We start from the raw sequence: 23,066 nt of genomic DNA on the forward strand, positions 1-23,066 counted from the left end.
ATAAATAAATAAGATGATTTAAATGAAGCAAACTTAAATACTTTTCCCACTTATTTAAATTTATAAAACTTCGATGCATGCAATGTTTATAAAACTTTATTTCTTAAAATCAGGAGACTGGAAACTGGAAACTGTAAATCAAACCTACTGTGTATCGTATCATCGGACTAGACCCCGCTAGCCCAAAAATAATATAAAAGTAGGGGAAGAAGATAGCCATACGAATGAGCCTCCCAGGCTCGGGTGATAGCCTCCCAGGCTAAAGTACTCCCATATACTCCCGTTATATACCCACACGCCACTAAGTGTAGCGATTAGGATATTGGGCTTCAGCATTACTGTCACAAAGACAGTAACCAGCGCCACAAAGGCGGACGGGCTTCGGTGATCCCATCACCTCGCCACAAAGGCGGAAGATCAATGCTAGCAATGATAATAGTCACCCAAAGTATGGCAAAAGAAAATCCGAAAACCACATAAATCCATAAAGCTTCCCCAACTCTCGCAAATGAATTTCCAACGACGTGTCCCACACGCCAAGATAATCTCCATAAATCGAAACAAAACCAATTCCAAGATCATCATCAAGGTATTCCCAATGCCAAAACCGAAGGTCGATAAATAAATATGAAAACTAACTCCATCGAAATCTCATTTCGAAAATCTCTTATAAAATCTCAAATCGACGAATAGAAACATAATATAAATAGTATAATTCCGGAAATCACCTCGGAAATAATTCGTCGAAAATCATGCTTTCAAATAAAAGCCATATATTGGAGATACTTATCGAAGGCTCAAAATCCATTTCCGAATCATAATTGAAAATAATTTATAATTAATCTCCGAAAATAAATCATATTTCCGAAATTAAATCATAAATCCAAATCCGAGCATAATAGATACGTAACCGAAATTCATATGGAAAGACAATGTCAAAATTATAATCCAAGGCAAAATATTATGCTCAATAAATAAAATGATAAATAAATAGAGCAAACTTTAAGAAATAAATGCATGCATCATTATTTAAAAGCAAAAGTCCACTCACAGTACTATTCCAACGATCACGCATACGAGTTCCTTCGTCGAGCAATAGCTCGGTACGACGCCCTGAACACAAATATATTCCATGAATAACTATTCTAATTAAATACGATTCTCAAAATCGAATCCTCATAAATCATCTCTCCAATTCTTCTCGGATTCAACCCACATTCTACCACTAATACTAATTCGTTATCTTAAAGGTTCCAAGTCAGAACCGAGAGATATCCGACGGTCAGATTCTCGTAAATCGATAATCGAAATCCTAACTTTCTAGAAATTCATAATCGATTAAAAACTTCTCCAATTCCAACCAAATTCACATATTCAACCTCTACAAAAATTATAGGATTTAACTGGCTAAAAAAAAAAAGAATTTAAATTACTGTTTAAACGCCACTGTTCACGCACATCACTGTTCACGAGTGACACTGTTCATGCGGCGGCCAACTCCTCCTCCGGCCACCAAATTTCAACCACATAATCATCTCAACATTCTAAGCATTTTTCATAACTGTGACCAAGTGAGAAAATACCTTGAAGTGCTCCAATTTTGCCGATGAACACGAACCCGGAAATCTCCAAACCCACCAATTTGGAAATCCTTCAAATTCACCTTCCAAACGTGGAAATTTCAGCTAGAAGTCTTGAGGGAAGATGATCACTGACTCGAGGCGCTCCTAATAGAACCAATTTCACCGCCGGAGATAGCCGAAAACTGGAGAATTTCGCCGGAGTAGCAAATTGCTATAGTAACAATGATTGCATAAATTCGGGGTTTTCCGGCCAAATCGCTGATACCCACTGGTACCACCGTGTAGAGGAGGAAGAGACGGTCCAAGGACAACTGGAATCACGTCAATCGTTGAAGAAATCGGAAAAAGAAGAAAGGTGAGCGACGCGGGGAAGAGGGAAGTAGAGAGAAAATCTCGGGGGTACGTTTCCCGAAATTGAAACTTACCCTGGTAACTTTCTATATATATAGAAAGTTACCGTGAACAGTATCTTTAGTATTTAGGCTATAACTTTCACATACAAACTCCGATTTTTACGTACCACATATGCACGCGCTCGGTTTAACATCCTCTACAATTTTCATGAAGGAAATTTTCTCAAATTTTGACCCGAACAAAAAGTCAACTTTTAGGGCCACTAAAAGTACCAAAACGATAGTAAAAGTGAAAATAGTTGTCGTTTACCGTCCAAATGACTAGTAAACGGGTAAATTAAGCTACGTTACAAATTTGAACATCTCAAATACAAACACTGGAATATTTGTCTCTCTTTCAATCGGAACAAAAATAAAACAACAAATAACGTAACGACACAAACACTTCTAATCATAGTTTAACATAGGCCTCATCAAAAAAGCCCGCGGATCAAGTGGGCCGATGGAGGCCCGCCGGCCGGCAGGGCTTTTGGCCCGGCCCGGCCCGTCAAAAAACCTGCAAAAGCCCGCCTTGGTGGGCCGATGGAGGCCCGCAAAAAAGCCCTCAAAAACCCGGCCCGGCCCGTAAAAGCCCGCAAAATATTATATATATATATGTATATGTGTGTGTGTGTGTGTGTTATATATATAGATATATCTATATGTGTGTGTGTGTTTATAAATATATATATATATATATATATATATAGACACATATAGATATATATTTGTGTGTGTGTTTATATAGATATATATATATATATATCAATATATCATATATGTGTGCGTGTGTTTATATATATATATATATATATATATATATATAGATATATATATATATATATGTGTGTGTGTGTTTATATATATATATATATAGAGAGAGAGAGAGAGATATATATATATATATATATATATAGATATATATATATATATATATATATCAATATATCATATATGTGTGTGTGTGTTTATATATATATATATATATATATATATATATATGTGTGTGTGTGTGTGTGTGCGCGCGTTTATATATATATATGTGTGTGTGTGTGTGTGTGTGTGTGTGTGTGTAGAAGTTCTTATACTATTATACTTCTATATAAAATATGTGCATATATATATATTCTACATATCGGTTGACCAATCCGATCGGATTCGAAAATATGGTGAAATTGGCTAAATTTTTTACCACACTCATAATTTATTGTAATAAACTCATCCAACGGTCGGTTTTTCCATTTTCTTTGAATTGATTAGGGTTGCTCTTTGGAGTGTATGATATATAAATATAGGTTTATAAGAGTAACTACGTTTGACCTAGTTGATCGAATTCGAAACGAGAACCAAATTGGCTGGATTTTCTATAACCACCATAAAACATTACAATCTCTCCATCGAGCGGTTGGTTTCTCCGAATTCATTTTCTACTTCATGGTTGCTTTAGAATGAACCTAAACAATTTAAATGCAATGTATAAGTCATACAACTATAGGAATAAAATTGGTATAGACCAATGTGTTTGTAATTAAAATTAATTTTTTTTTATCTTATGTCCACGCACATCCATTGATGGAATATATACAAACGTGATGTGAAAAAATAAGCACGTTTCGCAGTTGTCACGGCATCGGTCAACCAATAAAACATATAAGTGACTACGGTTGACCAATCCGATCGGATTCGAAAATATGGTGAAATTGGCTAAATTTTTTACCACACTCATAATTTATTGTAATAAACTCATCCAACGGTCGGTTTTTCCATTTTCTTTGAATTGATAGAGGTTGCTCTTTGGAGTGTATGATATATAAATATAGATTTATATGAGTAACTACGTTTGATCTAGTTGATCGAATTCGAAACGATAACCAAATTGGCTGGATTTTCTACAATCACCATAAAACATTACAATCTCTCCATCGAGCGGTTGGTTTCTCCGAATTCATTTTCTACTTCATGGTTGCTTTAGAATGAACCTAAACAATTTAAATGCAATGCATAAGTCATACAACTTTAGGAATAAAATTGGTACAGACCAATGTGTTTGTAATTAAAATTAAATTTTTTTATCTTATGTCCACGCACATCCATTGATGGAATATATACAAATGTAATGTGAAAAAATAAGCACGTTTCGCAGTTGTCACGGCATCGGTCAACCAATAAAACATATAAGTGACTACGGTTGACCAATCCGATCGGATTCGAAAATATGGTGAAATTGGCTAAATTTTTTACCACACTCATAATTTATTGTAATAAACTCATCCAACGGTCGGTTTTTCCATTTTCTTTGAATTGATAGAGGTTGCTCTTTGGAGTGTATGATATATAAATATAGGTTTATAAGAGTAACTACGTTTGACCTAGTTGATGGAATTCGAAACGTGAACCAAATTGGCTGGATTTTCTACAACCACCATAAAACATTACAATCTCTCCATCAAGCGGTTGGTTTCTCCGAATTCATTTTCCACTTCATGGTTGCTTTAGAATAAACCTAAACAATTTAAATGCAATGTATAAGTCATATAACTCTAGGAATAAAATTGGTATAGTCCAATGTGTTTGTAATTAAAATTAATTTTTTTTTATCTTATGTCCACGCACATCCATCGATGGAATATATACAAACGTGATGTGAAAAAATAAGCACGTTTCGCGGTTGCCACGCCATCGGTCAACCAATAAAACATATAAGTGACTACGGTTGACCAATCCGATCGGATTCAAAAATATGGTGAAATTGGCTAAATTTTTTACCACACTCATAATTTATTGTAATAAACTCATCCAACGGTCGGTTTCTCATTTTCTTTGAATTGCTATATGTAGCTCTTTGGAGTGTATGATGTATAAATATAGATTTATAAAAAATTAGTGTCTTTAAAAATTTATTTATCAACAAATTAGTATCTATATATAAATATAGATTTTGTTTTGGTACAATATAGTTATATAGATTGTTATATTTGGTTGTATTTGATCATTATCCATTGAATTTTCAAAGCTTGATTAAAAAAAAAAATACTTGTGTCTTTAAATATTTATTTATAAATAAAGCCCGCAAGGCCCGGCCTAAAAAAGCCCGCAAAGCCAAGCCCGGCCCGGCCCGAAAAAGCCCGCAAGGCCCGCTTTATATGGACGGGCTTGGATCATTTGATTTTTAATAAAGCCCGGCCCGGCCCGGCCCGCAATTATTTAAAAATATAGCAAGGCCCGGCCCGGCCCGTTGACGACCCCTAAGTAGCCGAAACCCGATAACCTGATGTTGAGACCGAGTCACCAAACCCAAAAAAAGGAGAATGGGGTCCAAGACGGAACGCCGAAGTTGCAGGCGGCGGCTCAGAGGCGGTGGCTGGCCTTTTATCCTAAGGTAGATCCTTTCGATCTCAATGACTATAGATATGAGGGCCCTAGACTTCTGGGGTTACCCCCTCAGGTACAAACAAGTAATGGAATTGTCAAGTTCTTTGCATTTGATTATAATTTTCTTTCTTTCTATTCTGTTTTTAAACGATTTCTATTGAAGGGTTTTTTTCCAAGTCATCAAGCATTGACTTTGTCTTGCTTCTGGAAGAGCATACCATTCCAGCCCCTCATCACTCATCAGAGACGATAGTATTAAACTCACTAGTGGGTTAGGAAATTAGAATATGATTTATTCAATTACCAGTAGGTGACTTCTCCGTGTAGCAATTAATAAGATAGAGAGAAAACAGAGACAGAGGCATTAATTGTGTGGTTTTTCTCCATTGAATATTTCAAAGCTGACTGACTATATATGAATAGAGACGACTTGGTGACTTGGTGTTGGCCCAACTATATTACAAAGTTTACATTACTAGCCAGCACGCTCATTTCTCATTTTCGTTACTGGTGATGAGCTGATTCCTGATCATTGAACCTTCCTAGCTAGCTAATATGAATTCCTTTGTGCTTTTTCAGTCCTCTTTGATTCCTCTGCTTTTGATCACTTCCTTTCTGTCCATCAATTTTCGATTAAGTGTGTGCGCCGATGATGCATATGCTAACTGCAGCCAACCTATTACCTGCAGAGGTGTCAAAACCAACATCTTCTACCCCTTTTGGGGAGCAAACCGAGCCGAATACTGTGGCAAATCTGGGTTCGAGGTCACATGCCAAGACAATGTCTCGATGATCAGCATGCAGAAAATCAATTTCACAATTCTTGACAGCACTAGTACACCAACTCCGACTGTGAAAGTTGCAAGGCAGGATTATTTGGGAAATCTCTGTCCTAACTCAAGCCTCAAGTCTCCTGTTAACACAAGCCTCAACTTCTCTCTGTTTGATTACACACGTTGGACTAAAAACGTGTCTTTTTACTACGGATGCACTTCGACTGTAACTGCAGCGTTGTCAAAGTTAGGATATAATATTTCTGGTATCTCGCTTGAATGCAATTCTGAAGTCAACGTTACCTTTCTCACAGAGACGCAAACTGCTAAGCTTCCGGATGCATCTGCCTTGGACTCCTGTCGACATGCGGTTTTGGTTCCGGTGTCTGCGGTAGCTGCTGATAAACTTGACAACAATCAAACATCAACTATCTGGGATGCGATATTTGGTGGTTTTGAATTGAATGTGCAGAATGATGATACTGGTCTTTGCAACAATTGCGTGGACTCAGGAGGATCTTGTGGGCAAGACACTACTAATGCTCAGTTCATTTGCTATTGCTCGAATTTAACTTCAACAGGCACATGTACTTCCGGTTCATCATCAGGTATCAATTATACGCTCTCTTTGCCTATCAATATATATTATTATCTCTTTTGCTCTTTGATTTTAACAACTGATAAGTGATAACCAGAGTTGGGATTTAGTTGCCTTACAAGCTGATCTTTAGGTACCTTAATTGTTTAACCTCCCACATGGCCTTAAAGATTGTTCAAGTTTTGGTTATTTCCATATCATATTATTGAGCCTGGAGTTCATAATTGATAAATTAGCAGCCCTGCAGTTGTTGACTTGATCATCCATGCAATATGTTTGTGTTTGTTCTATAAGCTTTTAAGGTGCTTACTGCTTAGACTAGATGGTCTGGTCGATCGAGGTTTAGGTATACAGATTGAAAGGTTTACCCACTTTTAAGGCTGATTTATTTTACAACCAATACAAATTTGAAATAATAAAATTGACCAACACCATTAATTCCTAAACTCCTAAATTCCTAATAGAACCTTCTTATTTCTAATTATAAAAAATATAATAAAATTGTAAAAACTTAAAAACGAAACGATCCTGACTTTTATTTGTAATCACCCATCAGCTGAGAGATGAAGAGACGACTTCAACCTTCTTCTTGATTAGGTCTTAGATCTAACCAAACCACACACAGTCTCTATCTCTATCTCTAGAAATGCATCCCTATCTTCTCCTCCTGCAGCTCTTAATAATAATACTAGTATTCTTATCTGGGGTACCAAAATCCTTGGGGGCTGATGATGAGCGGTACCTCAACTGCGGCCAGTCGTTTGATTGTGCAAGTATCGGGAGCATGGGTTACCCTTTCTGGGGATTAAACCGACCCGACTACTGTGGCTTCCCGGAGTTCAAGTTGAACTGCAGCGGCGACGCCCCGTCCATCTCAATCCATGAACAAGAATTTCGAGTCCTTTCTATCAATCAGAGTCAAAGCAGTTTCACAATTGCTGGAGCCGATTACTGGAACACCGTTTGTCCTGTGTCCCTTACCGTTTGTTCTTGAATATGCTTCAGATGTTCAACAACTCTTGCTCTTCTACGCATGTCCCCCACTATACATTCCTCTCCCGCCTCAGCTTACCAGCCAATTCAACTGCACCTTAAGCTCTACTACTGATGCCATCAACTATTATGTGACAGAAGATCTCACCGATTTCGGGATCTCCAACATTAGTAGCACCTTTGGAACGTGTACCACAGCTGTCACCGTCCGACTTTCTCCATCGGCAGCTTCAAATTTGGCTGTGAATTCATCCAAGGAAAATCTAGGAGCTGCGCTGGATTCTGGGTATGGGCTGAAGTGGGATGCAAGTAATAACCTGTGTGAACGATGTCAAGGCTCTGGGGGTCGGTGCGGATATAACACAATCTTCACTTGAATTCAGCTGCTACTGAAAGGATGGACCTAATCCTTCCAACTGTGGAGGTGTGCGCCAACTAAATTACTAATTTGTCACATCTTTTAAGCATCATTTTCTGTTATTATAGTGCCCAAAATATGATGGTTTTATACGTGTCTTCTCAGTTCTTGAAATCCCAAGGTTTCCAATTCCAATCTTTGGTTATGGTGGGAAAGTGACCAGAACATTCATAATTAAAACCGAAAACAGGGGAGGCAAATGAAGCCCTTGGGGTATGGGAATTATCCATCTCCCCAATTGTTTCGATTCCCACAGGAAACTTGTTCACATCCTTATCTATATATAAATACACACACACACACAGTCTCACCAAGGATAGGAAATGATTGAATTTTTTTCTAAGCCTCAAATTCTCTAACAAACGAGATCTAAACGCAACATAGGGATTTAGAAATTTGAATCTCAACCACTTTCTTTGGTTAAAGCTTTACTACTTATATCTAATTTGTAGGCAAATGTGTTTGATTTTGGTAATAACAAACAATGGAATGGAGGAACGTTTATGCTCCTAAATGCCTAGACAATATTACAAATTTGCTTATATACAGTTTTAAATATGTACAGAACTACAGATTAACTGTTATAATTATTGGTTAAAAAAATTGATAAGACTCTTAATGATCGTATAACCACTTTGGTTGCACTTGCAGGTTCAAGTTCAAGATCACTCGGTTGGATAATAGGTACATAATCCATAGGTTCCTGTGAATAGTTAGTGGTTTAGTATGATGTTTCCTTCATTCCTGCACTAATGAATTAAATACATCACTCACAGGCCTCTCGGCGGGTGCTTTTGGAACCATCATACTCATTGCTGGCTGCATACGCATATCAAGGAATAGAGATATATGCATATCGAGGAAAAGAATATTGGTCTTCTTCAAGACAGATGAAAGGGATGAATTTGATATCGAGGCATTTATAAGAAATCATGGATCCCTGAGTCCAAAGCGGTACCATTATTCAGATCTGAAGGAAATGACGAACTCATTCGAAGATCAGATCGGTAAGGGTGGATATGGCACAGTATACAAAGGAAAGCTACCCAATGGCCTTGTGGTGGCAGTGAAAATCCTAAGTGAATCGAAGGGCGATGGAGAAGAATTTATCAATGAAGTTGCTAGCATTGGTAGAACTTCGCATGTCAATATAGTGACTCTTGTGGGATTTTGCTATGAAGGGGAGAAAAGAGCTCTCATATACGAGTGCATGCCTAATGGATCGTTAGATAAATTCATACATTATAAGCAAGGCTCTTCAGATGAAAGTTGCCGCTTGGAATGGAAAACATTATTTGAAATTGCAGTTGGCATTGCTCGTGGACTAGAATACTTGCACCGTGGTTGTAACACAAGAATTTTACATTTTGACATAAAGCCACAAAACATTCTTCTGGATAAAGATTTTTGCCCAAAGATATCTGATTTCGGCCTTGCCAAACTATGCATGACGAAGGAAAGTATTGTATCGATGCTAGGGATGAGAGGAACTGCAGGATACATTGCACCAGAAGTGTTTAATCGGAACTTTGGAGGAGTATCTCATAAGTCTGATGTTTATAGCTATGGGATGCTAGTTCTTGAAATGGTGGGTGCAAGAAAGAATTTGGATTCAGAAGGGTCACATACCAGTGAAATGTTTCCACATTACATATATAAAGATCTAGAGCTGGAGAATGAGATTATATGTGGGGAAATAACAGAGGACGAGAGCAAAATAGCAAGAAAGATGATATTGGTAAGTCTTGGGTGCATTCAGACCAGTCCATCTGATCGACCATCAATGAGCAAAGTGGTAGAGATGTTGGAAGGACCTCTTCATTCCTTGCCAATTCCACCAAAGCCTCTCTTATTTTCTGAAGAAGCATCTGCATCCATGTCCCAACCATCTGAAACTGGCTAATAAGCCAATTACTTGTATTGGATGTTATCTATAACTAGGAACTGCTGAACTTGTGTTGCAATGGAACAGTTCGTTATTACAAGTGACCTGGTAAACCACTATGCACTTTTTGTTTGGTATAATTGCCAATGTGTTCCCTGAATTTGGTCGTAATTGTTGATTTGCAACTCGAACTTGCAATTGCGAAAACTAACACCTTTGGCACACATTGTCATTACACACGCAATTGCAATTTGTGGATCGCCTTATAGTAAGGAATGCATGTATATTTCCCAATTTTCATATCTGGGTCATTGATAGTCCTTGGGCTATATTATGTATTACACTATGATGTGGTCTCTAGTCTACAACCCTTTTTTTTTTTTTTTAAAGGAGAAATGAAAACACTTTTATTACTCAGACTCAAGTACAACCAGTAGCATAAGTTACAAGAAGCCAGCCACGATTTGGAAAAACAAGCCCGTAAGTCCCTAGCTAGTAACAATCACTCCAAGCTCCTGGAGTCCATGCATATTGTGTAAGCAGGGTAAAGTCGAATACGGCCATTACTCAAAAAATGAGTCCCCCTACTCCCAAGCCCTAAAGAGCCCTAAGATGAAGCTAGGGCTCATTACGAAACCCTAGCTGCCATGGAGACAAGCTGCCAGCAGCCCATACCCCGTCGTCAACGTCTTCATCGCCGCCAGCAACCCTCTCGCCAACAGCACCACCGTTGCCAACCTCGCCACAGCCGACATCAAAACCACTACCTGGATCGATAAGCCAATCAATCAGCCTCGAAAATGTGTTTGACAGATCTGGATATGTGAAATAGCCAAAGTTACCGTCACCTGGCCCTGTTCAGGCGCTGTAGTGATCAAGCACCATGATTTTGGGATAAATTTTTTTTTTTTTTTAAAAAAAAGGGGGAAATGGGAATGGAGAAGATGGAGGAGCAGGAAAGAGAATCGGGAATTAGGGAATAAGGGAGAAAGATGAAACATAAAGGGGCTAGGTAGTGGATTGGAGATCCGATCCGATTAATTGATAAACAATAGACCTGACGACGACCAAACAAGGTTGAAGTGTGTTCTGAATTTTCCTCTAATGTACTTTAATGTGTGGGTTAATGATGGTTCTTCTTGGCTATCTCATGTATTACTCTCTGATGTATCTTAATTATTTTCTACATTTTGTAAAAACAAAAAATTTGTCGTACAAATAGAGAATTATGACCAAATTCATGGGGCATATTAGGATTCAAGATTTTTTTTTTCTTTAGGTGAAATGGGTGCTGAAACCCTAATTACATCAAAATAGCACGATGTCTAGACACTCCAAAATATAGAGAAAGAGCATAATGGGAGTCACCAACCAACATGAACCTGGTGGATATCAGGGACTTGCCCATAGTGTGGTTATGGCGTTGTCATCGTCTACTCCTGTGGTGAAGCGAAAAACTCCAGCTCCTATACATGCGACTCTTTTAGTCCCCTAGATCCTATTGTTGGTTAGTTCCACTTCTATTGTTGGGGACTTGTTGAGTCCCAATCTTGCTTCTTAGGTACTAGTTGCATATGTTGCCACTCACCTGCCATTTGGAGCCATACCCATATAATTCAAGGGAAAATGTTACTGTCACCATCGATCCAATACCATCAACTATGGGAAAAAGTCTAGGCCTAACCACTTTCCCCAACAAGACTCCTCCCCATTTGGCTAGTTTATAAGACCATCTCCAACGGCCAAGGTCTAAAATAGACTGTTTGAACCCAAAATAAGCACTTTGGCATGACAAAGCGTGTCTTGGAGAAATTGAGCCAATGTCAGGGGTTCAAGCTATATATTGTCAACAAGATCGAAATATATTATTTAAAAGCTAAATAAAGCCTACCTGCAGAATTATGGAAGATTATGCAAGCTGCAAGAAAAGGCATGCCCATGCGAATATTCATACTCCATTCAATTAAGGAATATGACATGCACATGGGGAAGCATTCAACTATATTTCATGGTGACCAACAGGGAATATGTCATCATGATTCCATTAGTGCTCAATTGTTAAACTCATCATGATTCCATTAGTGCTTAAGTGCTTAACCCACCATGATTCCATTAGTGCTTAAGTGCTTAACCCATCATGATTTGTTTAAGGCCAACCACTATGGCCTGGTAGCCTATATATGGAGGCTACAACGAAGTAACAACACACACAATTCATCAATTAATCTCTACGATTATCCAAGCCTCTCCAGAGCAACCTCTCTCCTTCTCTTACCGGTGACCACACTCCAGTCCCAGAATCCTCAGGAGCCGACTGTCAGTGCCACCAAACCCTCTGTTAACGTGCTTCGGTCCTAGTCTCCTCGGGAGCTGACTATAGTACCTCGACCACAACGGTTACGGAACCAGCCAAGCAAGGGTAACACCCTCGCAAACCAGCAAGCTAAAGTCACGCTTTAGCAAGTTCTCCCCACTTCCCAGTGATTTTGGCTATGCTCGATCTATGACGTCGAGTATCGATTGTGTGATTTTGAAAAAGCTTAGCAAAAGTCCTCACCACGAGGCACAAAGAATCCTGTGACGAGGTTGGTGCTCTCCTCGTCCACAATCGCTCGAAAGAAATCAGGTTAAGGGACACCCCCCTACAACAGCACCTGAACGGTGCTGGCACGCCCACTCAAAAAAGCGACCGTTGACCATCTACAACAAAACTGGAGCCAAACATTTTGGCACACCCGGTGGGACCTACGGCATAGCGTTTCTTCGCGATCGCAGCAATTGGGAAGTTAAGCTCAAACCCTTATCAAAAGGTTTACGCTGCCCGAAACACAGGACCTCCAGCTACAAGCCACATTGCCGTGTGAATTGTCATGGTCTTTCTAAAGAGCAAGTAAGTCAAAAATTTGCTCTTAGTTCCCCATCTCCCGAGATGGCAACCGACGAAGAACGAAACCCGACCGCTACCACCGATTTGGTTAGCGACGAGTGGCAAGCAATGGGTTTCATACCCATCCCCTTTCCGGAGAATGCGAGCGTGGAACAAAAGCTCGAGGTTTTTCGAAAGAATAATGATTCTTTTTATGAAAAGATGTTTAAAAACCACGCTGAACAAGAATAGACGCATGGGGTCCTGTCAAGCACGGTCCGGAGACTCGAACAAGAATCGCTGCAAGCACGTGGTAGCATCAGAGATTTGATGCAACTAAGCAAGAGAAACCACGAGCAGCTCATGGACCTGATAAGTGCCTAGAGTCAAACCATCGCTTCCGAAGTCGCGACGATTCACAAAGACTGATCCAACGTCGCAACCCAGGTGGCCATGCAGAAGGCTGACCTCGATCAGGCCAGAGAGGTTCTACATAAAACACTGGGAGATCCTAGCACCATTCTGGGCTCTCTAGGTCAGTCCCCTATATATGGAAAGTATGTACCGCCAAATGCTCGAGACAAAGTCATCGGTAGCAGCGCGGCAACCCACATTCCGGCTACAACCACCACGTTGGCCAGGAGTAAGGAAAATATTCTGACGATCGGTGAAAAAGTTGATAAGGCACCAACGGTCACGTAGAAAAATGGGACTTTAAATAGCGCCACGGGAATCGACCTTGAGCCTGTCATAGCTGCCCAATACGACAGCAATGGATACGAGTGCGTATTCGAAGAATCTCTAGGGGTTGACCAGGCTGGAAGTTCAGTGAAGGTCACAGTGACCGTGAAGAGTCAAACAGCAGCAGGACTTACGTTGCAGACGTTAGCCCAACCCAAGACGGCTCGTGTAGGTGGCATATCGTGGACTGGTCAAACATCACAGGCGCCACCCTTGATCCGGCCAGTTGGTGAAACAATATTCCACGTCCCTCCTCCTCCCCCGGATCCCGGGTACATAAGGAGAGAAGAGGTAGAGGAGATGATTAGGGCCGCGAACTAGAGGCCTAACTTGGAGGAGGCCTATCAAGGGCCTTTCCCACCTCACATTATGCACTCACCTTATCCTAGGGGATATAAGAACATCACGTTCTCTACTTTCTTGGGAGAGGAAGTCAAAAGTGTCGCGGCCTATTTGGTCAGGTTTCAAGTACAGTGTGGCCAATACTAGAACGATGACAGTCTGAAATGTAAGATCTTAGCCACTTCTTTGTCGGGGGCTGTCTTCACCTGGTTCACTAAGCTACAACCAGGATCAGTTGCGAGTTGGCCTGCGATGGAAACGCTGTTCAAGGAAACTTTCGGGACTATCGAGCCTGAGGTTGATCTGGCTTCACTTACTCAGATGGCTCAGTAGCCAACTGAATCTGCTGTCACATACCTTCAGCGCTTCCAGATACAGAAGGGGAAGTTAAACGTGATTCTGCCAGAGAAAGAACTGGTGAGGTTGGCAATCAAAGGCTTAGAGCCTCACCAACACAAGAAGCAGCATAGAAGCATGTTTAATTCCATGGGGGAACTGATCACAAAAGTAGGAAGTTTCGAGCACTTGCTCAGGGAGATGGACACTATGAAAAACGCCTCGAAAGGAACATACATCCCAGGGAAACGTCGAACAGTGGCTGCGCTCAGCTGTCAATCAAGTTCCTATGATCCTTACTATAGGTGCGAGGAATCCGGCCTGGTAAAGATTGCAGAGTCCGAGGAAGATGAAGTAGTAGCACTCGAGCTCACCAGAAAGAAGGCAACAACACTAAAGCAGCTGAAGCTGTGCAAAGAGCCGGTGAAACTCAAGTCGGTGGTCTTCACCAAACCTGAATTCATAAGTTATACCTATGATGCAAATAAAGCTCATGAGATCTTAGATGAGATGATCGCTGCGAAGATGGTGAAGACCGACTTCGGGCCATTCCCCAAACCAGATCAGCTTAGGGGAAAGAAATACTGTAAGCTCCACAATTTGTGGAATCATAACACAGCTGACTGTGTCAGGTTGAAGGATCAGATCCCGATCTGGTTGAATAATGGTAGCTTACAGGTTGAAGCGCCAGCAACAGCAGCAACACTGGTAGATTTAGATCCTTTCCCAGACACTGGAGTCAACATGGTTGACGTAGTTTGGGATACAAAGGATAACAGAGGTAGAGCCTAGATAGTACCATCGGGGGCTTAGAAAATGTGACGGAACAGTTTGTGAATAGGAGATCCAAGACGGCTCCACCTATTATTCTACGCTCACGGTGCAAGGAGGAATGTGATATCCAGGCGTTGCATGAAGAGGACGAACGGACTGTTCGCTTTGGCTCCTTACCACCAATGAAGTTACTAGCACATTCTAGAAGCTTCCAGCCAGGTAGCCCAAGAACGCACGCTGGGTCAGGAACTTCTTCCCCAAAGGATTCTAACTTGTTCAAGAAGCTGAAGGTTGCGAGAGAAGGAGAAAGGGCGAACGAACGGCCTGATGTTATGACCAGACCTTATATTCCCCCGGCGCCGAAGTCCTCTGTCAAAGAAGGAAGATGGTATACACAGAAGAAGGGCAAGGCTGTGGAGATGAGCTCTTTAAGGAAGAGAAAACTCCAGCGGAGGTTTGGAGAAGCAAAACGAACCTTGGAAGCGCTGGATCTGGGGTTGATTAAACCATCGCAGTTGGTGAGATCTCCGGAAGAATACCAGAGACAAGTGGAGGCACTGACCTCCAAAAGGTTCATCGCCCCGCGGGTTTTCCAGTGGCGTCCTGAGATGTCATAACTGGCTTCATAAACCAGTGCTCGCCAGAAGGACATTCAGGAGAAGTCCCTAGCTCCCGCGAGGCGTGAATCACTGCCAGCTCGTAAAGTTAGTATTTGGTGGAGAATATCTCGCGAAGGAAGAGATAGCGAGCCTTCAATCTTTGACAGGATGGGGGGGCAAAGACAATCAGTCTGCAATTATGCAGTGGAGGCCTAAGAAGGTTCAAAGCATAGTGGTTATGAACTCAGAAGGGGCTTCATTAGTGAAGTAGAGGCAGGACTCACCTAATAAGGAATTTACCTCCACGACGGATCAGCAAGAGCAGGTCATGATCAAAAAAGAAGGAAACCCTGGCTGCTTACGTCGCAAGCAAGTTCGCGGAGGAAGTGAACTTGAGCTCTCCCGCGGCAAAATCAGAAGAAGCAGACATGTTGGACATTACATGTAAATGGTGTATGTCCTATCATCAAAATATGGCTTGCCAGTGGCAGCTCAGGAATGCCAAGCAGAGGATGATAAATCATTGGACAAGTGAATGTTCGAGATCACCTCAACGACGTCATCTCTCGCAAAGAAACCCACGCCGAAGGAGGTCAAAGTAGCAGAGGCTGCAGACACTAATGTGAGAGACCAGGACATGGGTTTCAGCAACCCAACGCCAGCAATGGCACAACACATGAGGCCATTGTATGTCACCGCCGATGTGAACGACATCAAGGTTAGCAAGATCATGGTAGACACAGGAGCTGTAGTTAACATCTTGACCACCAGAACCATGCATCTGCTAGGGATCAAGAAAGAAAAGATCCAATCCACGTCCCTTACGCTAAAGAACTTCGCGGGGACTGTTACCAAAACATTGGGTTTAATTTTCCTACAAGTCAAGGTGGGTCCAGCAGAAGGGGTTTATGCTTTCTTTGTTACAGATTGCTGTGAGGCATATAGCCCAATTTTGGGCCGCGACTGGATCCACATGAGTTATTGTGACCCATCCACCCTTCATCAGGAGCTGATCATATGGGACAGAGTCACGGACAAGGCGGAAATTGTCAAAGCAGACCAGCAACCTTTTTCGGTGTCCGCCAGCTTCGTGGACGCAAGGTACTACCTAGAACCAATCTCTCCTTTACAAGTCGTTGGTATTGATGATAAGGGCCTCCCCATAGGGGTGATGGCCTCTGAATTGGCGCAATGGGGGCTCGCGGTAGAAAAAAATAACCTCGAAAGGCCTGGACATGCAGTGCCATCTCCAAGTTTTAATTAATGGATCACGACCTCATGGAGGAAGAGGTAGCAGCCTTTTGTTCTTTGTACGATAGATTGTCTTCATATTTGATCGAAAAAGAGGCCTATGCACAAGTAGCGACATTGGAATACATCGACGAAGAAATCTCCGATCAGGAGGAGGAAGAAGAGCCTATCCGATTGGCTCCAGCAGCATTGGATGATACACAGCAAAAGGTTAGAGATCCTACAGAAAAGATAAATTTGGGCAGTGATGCGAAGCCAATGGAAGTGGCAATAAGTGCAAAATTAGAGCCTGATGAAAAACAGGGGCTCATCAATTTATTGCAGGAATATAAGGATTGTTTCGTTGAGAAATATGAAGATATGCCCAGATTATCTCCTGACTTGGTCTGCCATAAACTGCCAACTATCCCAGATCAAAATCCGGTGAAGTAGGAGTCCAAGCGAATGAACTCAGAAACCCAGGTGTTGGTTAAGGAGGAAGTCGAGAAGATGCATAAGTCAGGAATCATCAAGGTAGCCAAGTATAATCAATGGCTATCCAATGTTGTTCCAGTTCGAAAGAAGAATGGCAAAATAAGGGTGTGTGTTGACTACAGTGATCTCAATAAGGTCACTCCCAAAGACATTTCCCCCATGCCGGTAGCAAACATGTTGGTGGACCCAATAGCTGGTCATGAACTTCTCTCCTTTATGGACGGAACTGCCGGTTACCATCAGATTCCAGTGGCGGAAGAAGATAGACACAAAACTGCTTTTAGAAGCCCAGGTTTCGCTGGAGTTTTTGAATATGTGGTCATGCCTTTTGGTTTGAAGAATGCGGGAGCCACGTACCAGCGAGCAATGAACCTAATCTTCCATGACATCTTAGGGAAGATTCTAGAGGTTTATATAGATGACGTAGTCATTAAATCCAGGCAGCGGTGTAATCACATTGCAGATTTGCGAAAAGTTTTTGAACGTATGCGGCGTCACAAGCTAAAGATGAACCCTGCGAAATGTGTGTTTGGGGTTCAAGTAGGTGATTTTTGGGGATTCATTGTACATCAGAGAGGCATTGAGGTATCAGAAGATAAAGCTAAAGCAATTATCAACGCCTCGTCGCCACGAACAAAGAAGGAGTTGCAAAGGTTGTTGGGAAAAATCAATTTCTTACGACGGTTTATTTCCAATTCCGCCGGCAAGATTCAGCCTTTTTCTGCTCTACTAAAGCTACAAGGACAAATAGAATTTGTGTGGGAAGTGAAGCATCAAGAGGCCTTTGATAGAATAAAGGCCTACCTAACCAATCCACCAGTTCTCGTTCCTCCGAAACCAAACCAACCGCTCAAACTTTACATCTCAGCGGCGGAAGCTTCAATAGGCAGCTTGCTGGCACAAAACGACGAAGCAGGAGTGGAGCATCCCATCTTCTACCTTAGCAAGACGTTAACAGATTGCGAAACCAGGTACACACCAATGGAAAAGCTATGTTTAATGTTATACTTCTCTGCATGTAAGCTGCGCCACTACATGTTGTCATTTACTATATGCATAATTGCTCAGACCGGTCTGGTCAAATATATGTTGTCGCGGCCCATTCTTAGGGGCCGAATTGGCAAATGGGTCTTGGCTCTTTCAGAATTTTCTTTACAATATGTCCCTCAAAAGGATGGTGCATGGTCAAGCCATCGCAGGTTTTCTAGCACATCATCCCATGCTAGACGCTCCCGAGCTTCGCGAGCTAAAGGTCGCGGCAAATTTATGGGGAAAGGCATGTCATATACATTGCTCCGAACCTTTCACCGATGGCCAGGCAGCGGTCATGTTATAGCCGTGGGTATTGTACTTTGATGGTTCCCGAACATATACCATGGCCGGAGCAGGAATCGCACTGGAGAATCCGGCTGGAGATCACTTTTGGTACTCATTCCAGTTGGAGTTTCAATGTACCAATAACCAGGCTGAATATGAGGCCTTAATCATAGGCCTAGAAGTACTGCTAAACATGGGAGTCAGAGACGTACAGATACTTGGGGATTCTCTCCTGGTCATCAATCAGCTGCCTGAAAAGTTCAGATGCGTTAGCTTCGCGTTGGTCCCTTATTTAGACAGGACACTAGAACTGTTGGACTAGTTTAATGACGTGGATCTTGAGCACATTCCTCGCGAATGAGTTGGCCCAATTGGCAACCGGGGTAATGCTGAGATATGGCGTGCGCAAGAGAATCTTGAAAGTAGAGCGTCGAACGCTTCCTTCTTGGATAGCAAGAAAAGATCCTTCAGACAACACGTCAGTAGCAACTTTGGAGCCCATTGATGTGGATTCGCGCATCCCTTTGATCAATTATCTCAAACATCCTGATCAGACCGCGGATAGAAAGATTCACTACCTTGCCCTCAACTACTTCCTCAGAAATAATAAGCTGCGTGGAAAAGGAGAAGATGGCATAGATTTCAGGTGTGTTTATGGCAGCGAGGCGAAACAGCTCATGCGAGAAGCTCACTCCGGCATATGCGGCGCTCACCAGGCAGGTCCAAAGATGCATTGGTTACTCAGACGACATGGATATTTTTGGCCCAGTATCTTGAAGGATTGTATCGCGTTCGCTAAAGGTTGTTTGGACTACCAAGCTCATGGGCCGGTCCAGCATGTCCCTACTATTCCAATGCAACCCATTATAAAGCCTTGGCCCGCATGAGGATGGGCGCTGGATTTAATTGGGATGATTCACCCACATTCATCACTTCAACACAAGTTCATCATCGTCGCAACTAATTTCTTTACAAAGTGGGTTAAAGCAGAACCTTTGAAGGAAACATCTGGTGGCACGTTGTGACAAATCCTGTTCAGGAACATCATCTGCAGATTTGGTATCCTAGAAGTTTTTGTTTCGGACCCGGGGGCAGCTTTCATGGGTGGTAAAGTTGATAAAATGGCAAGAGAATAGGGAATACAGTTTGTCCATTCCAGTCCTTATTATGCTCATTCTAATGGTCAATCGGAGGCCAGCAACAAGATCATCATAAATTTGCTGAAGAAAATGTTGGAAACTAATCTGTGACAATGACATGAGACTCTTTGGGCCTACCGCACATCTAAGCAGAATCCCACCGCGACAACACCTTATGCTTTGATGTTTGGCCATGATGTAGCCCTGCCTTTGGAAGTCAACGTTCAATCATTACAATTTCAAGAGCAACATCATCTCATCAGAGAAGACTACGTTCAGGCTATGTGGCAGGAACATGAAGACCTTAGCGAAAAGCGCTTGGAGGCTTTAGATAGTTTGGTCATGGAAATGCAATGAGTCGCTCTCTGCTATGACAAGCGGATGCAGGGAAGGAGTTACAGCGAAGGAGAGTTGGTTTGGAAAGCAGTTCCCCCGCTTGGCGAAAATTTAGATGGTCGCGGCAAATGGACTCCAAGATGGGAAGGCCCGTACATCATCTATAAAATCTTAGCGAAAGGAGCTTTTCATCTCAAGGACCTGGCTGGAGATGTCCATCATAACCCTATCAATGGTAGATACCTGAAGAAATACTTTCCCAATGTATAGGACTCGGAAGAGTCATAGACAGTTTCTTCGCATAAGACATGGGGGGAAATTCTAGTGTTCCTACACTCGAGAAGCCCATTCATGAAGGCCTGTTTTTTAGGCCCATAAACGTTTCTTCGCTACACCTAGCAACACTAGGGGGGCAACACTACACTATACTAAGCCGAGTTAGCAGCTTCAGAAATTTTTTTGTGCTTTGTCTCTTCTTTTGCAGAGAAAACACCTTAGCGGAAAATAGGGTCGAGGTGTGGATTTTCTCAAAACCTTCATCACGAGGCTCTTTTTGACGCGGAGCATATTTTAAAAGTTCATATTATTTTCAATATACAACTATGGGGGCCTATATTTGGGGCCTTGCAAAACACAATTATTGGCTCCTCACAGATATTTGAATATCAAGATAAGAAAATATTATTGTATTCATAAAGTGGCTTTGCGGCCAAAAGCAGTACATTCATTACAAAGCCAAAGGTGGCCAAAATACAAAACAGGAATCTTCGAATATCTTCTGAATCTTTCTTCAAATGGAAGTAGTTGAGGAACCAAACATCGGTTTGAGCCATGCCATTATCCCAAGGAGGGGCAGACTTCAGGGAAGGAAAAAGAAGAGGAACGGAGCACCCGCGCCCCCTTCAAATGGAAGCTGCAGAGGAACCCAACATAGGCTTGGCCAACACCATTATCCATGAGAAGGGGAGACTCCAATGAAAGAAAATGGAGCCTCCAAACCCCTCAATTGGAAGCAGCTATAGAATCCAGCGTCTAGTTGAGCCGCGCCATTATCTTCGAGAGAGGCAGAGAGTGAAGGAACTGAATATCGGCTTGAATCTCAGCACCCCCTTTAGCCTTGGTAACCACCATTAGTTGGACGTGAAGTATGGGAACAGCCATTCTGTAGCTTGAACCCATTCCTTCAAAGAGTCCATCCCTCCAAGATTCTGTCAAGAAGAGAGAGGGGGAGAAGGAGGTGATAACCAAAGCCCCTTCCATCTGGAGGGCACAACACGGGTCGGGTCCATAAGGAAGGAAACAGAGGAGGAAAGACGAACCACAAAGTGGCCTTCCTCCCTCTCCCCGTTTCTCTACGCGTGTGGGATTCTAACAAAGATGATCTCGCATGACCGAAGATCCCACAATTGGAGCCCCTTCGCGTTTCTAAACCAATTTGAAGCCTGGCATTTTCCATCTAGACTTCCAGAAGGCCGAAACAATGGGTTGCCTAAGATTACGCCATAAGGCCTAACCCAAGCTTGAGATTATGCCATAAAGTCTAAAATTTAGAGGCTAAGGGCCATTTCTTGAAGGGAAGATTTGTGAAGAAGGAGAAAGAGAAGCAAAGATTGAAAGGCCATTGTTGAGGACCTGAAACTCAGAGGAAGGTTTTTTGCGTGAACGTTCCCATCCCCAGAATGCATCTATTTATATGAACATGGCATGCAAATCTCCACCCTTGGATGGACAGTCGAAGAGTCAAACTAAGTATCAGTAGATCTTGATTAAATTGCCCTAAATATCAGAAAAGAATGGATTATTGGCGCGTGGGGGAACCGAACGGTTTTTGAGGAGGTAACTGTTCCATTTTTAATATTATCTTCTCACGGTGGAGTTTTCAACAGTTAGTTAATGCGAAGTTAAAGAATCATTAAGAAGATAAAACCAAGAGTTTTGAGTTGGGGCTAGCAAGTGGATCCAAAAGATAAATATTAGTTAAGAAATAAAGATGTTGTCGGTACTACAAGAAGAATATATATATATATATGTGTGTGTGTGTGTGTGTGTGTGTGTGTGTGTGTGTATTTTGTACTACAATTGGGCCTAAGGAAATCACTACTATAAGTCATAAGAGGCCTAAAGTGGCCGGCCAGCAAAATCAAGCTTCACATAAAGCACCTGAACCTGGAGGCCTGCAGCAAGGGCCCCATTTTCAATCAACAAGGCTCGTTCTTCAGCTTGGGCCAAGCGGCGAGTCAATTCTTCAGAGGCAGCCAAGGGAGCAACCAGTTGGGCTTCCTCCGCACTGAGTTCATTGTTCATATGGGCCAAACGAGCTAGGAGATGTCAGATCTGGGCTTCTAAGTCTAACTTCTGGAGCCTTATCTCCCCCATGCGAGTGGCCCAATCATTCAAGGTGCTGCAAAGAGTCTCCATCTGACTAGCGAGGTTATTCCGTACCACGTGGGCCGCACGAGTTCGAACCTCCAAGGCAGATTGGCGAGCGCGAGATTGACCGCATGCTCTCGACGAATGAACACAATGGCTTCCCAGATCTTGGGGAGTTCTTCAGGCCCCAGCCGCTGCTGTCTCAAAAGGTTTCGAAGCTCTATCCTCGCTAGTTAAGCGGCGGTAGGAGGAGTTTCCTCAAGGATTTGAGCTAGCTTTTCAAGCCTAGTGGGAGGAGGAGGCGGAGGATTCACAGAACCATCATAAGTCACCAATGCTAGATGGTCGATTGGTTCCTCAATTCTTTCATCTTCAGCATAATTTCCCTCAACGATCCCATGAGCTTGGTCCTACATCTCAGCCACGAGAGACTCTGGAAATTCATTGCGAGGTTCATCAGTAGAGTGTTGGAAACAAGCAGCTCCGAGAGCAGAACCTTCGGCCTCA

The 23,066-nt window shown here is 42.2% G+C and overlaps 1 protein-coding gene across 3 annotated transcripts; it reads left to right on the forward strand.

Moving 5' to 3' along the window:
- Positions 1–5,235: 5,235 nt before the first annotated feature.
- Positions 5,236–10,316, forward strand: LOC112174128 (LEAF RUST 10 DISEASE-RESISTANCE LOCUS RECEPTOR-LIKE PROTEIN KINASE-like 2.8). 3 transcript variants are annotated; one of them, XM_024311845.2, is made up of 4 exons: positions 5,237–5,914; positions 6,037–6,728; positions 8,781–8,813; positions 8,906–10,316. In XM_024311845.2, exons 2-4 carry the CDS (start codon positions 6,137–6,139, stop codon positions 10,030–10,032), a joined length of 1,752 nt encoding a protein of 583 aa, XP_024167613.1. In that variant the 5' UTR covers positions 5,237–5,914; positions 6,037–6,136; the 3' UTR covers positions 10,033–10,316. The 3 variants fall into 3 exon arrangements, with proteins under 3 accessions (XP_024167612.1, XP_024167613.1, XP_040365034.1); XM_040509100.1 differs by having other exon boundaries at positions 5,256–5,354; XM_024311844.2 differs by having other exon boundaries at positions 5,236–6,728.
- Positions 10,317–23,066: the final 12,750 nt, after the last annotated feature.

This window comes from Rosa chinensis, chromosome 6 (genome assembly GCF_002994745.2).
Source record: "Rosa chinensis cultivar Old Blush chromosome 6, RchiOBHm-V2, whole genome shotgun sequence".
In the NCBI taxonomy this organism is placed as follows: domain Eukaryota; kingdom Viridiplantae; phylum Streptophyta; class Magnoliopsida; order Rosales; family Rosaceae; genus Rosa; species Rosa chinensis.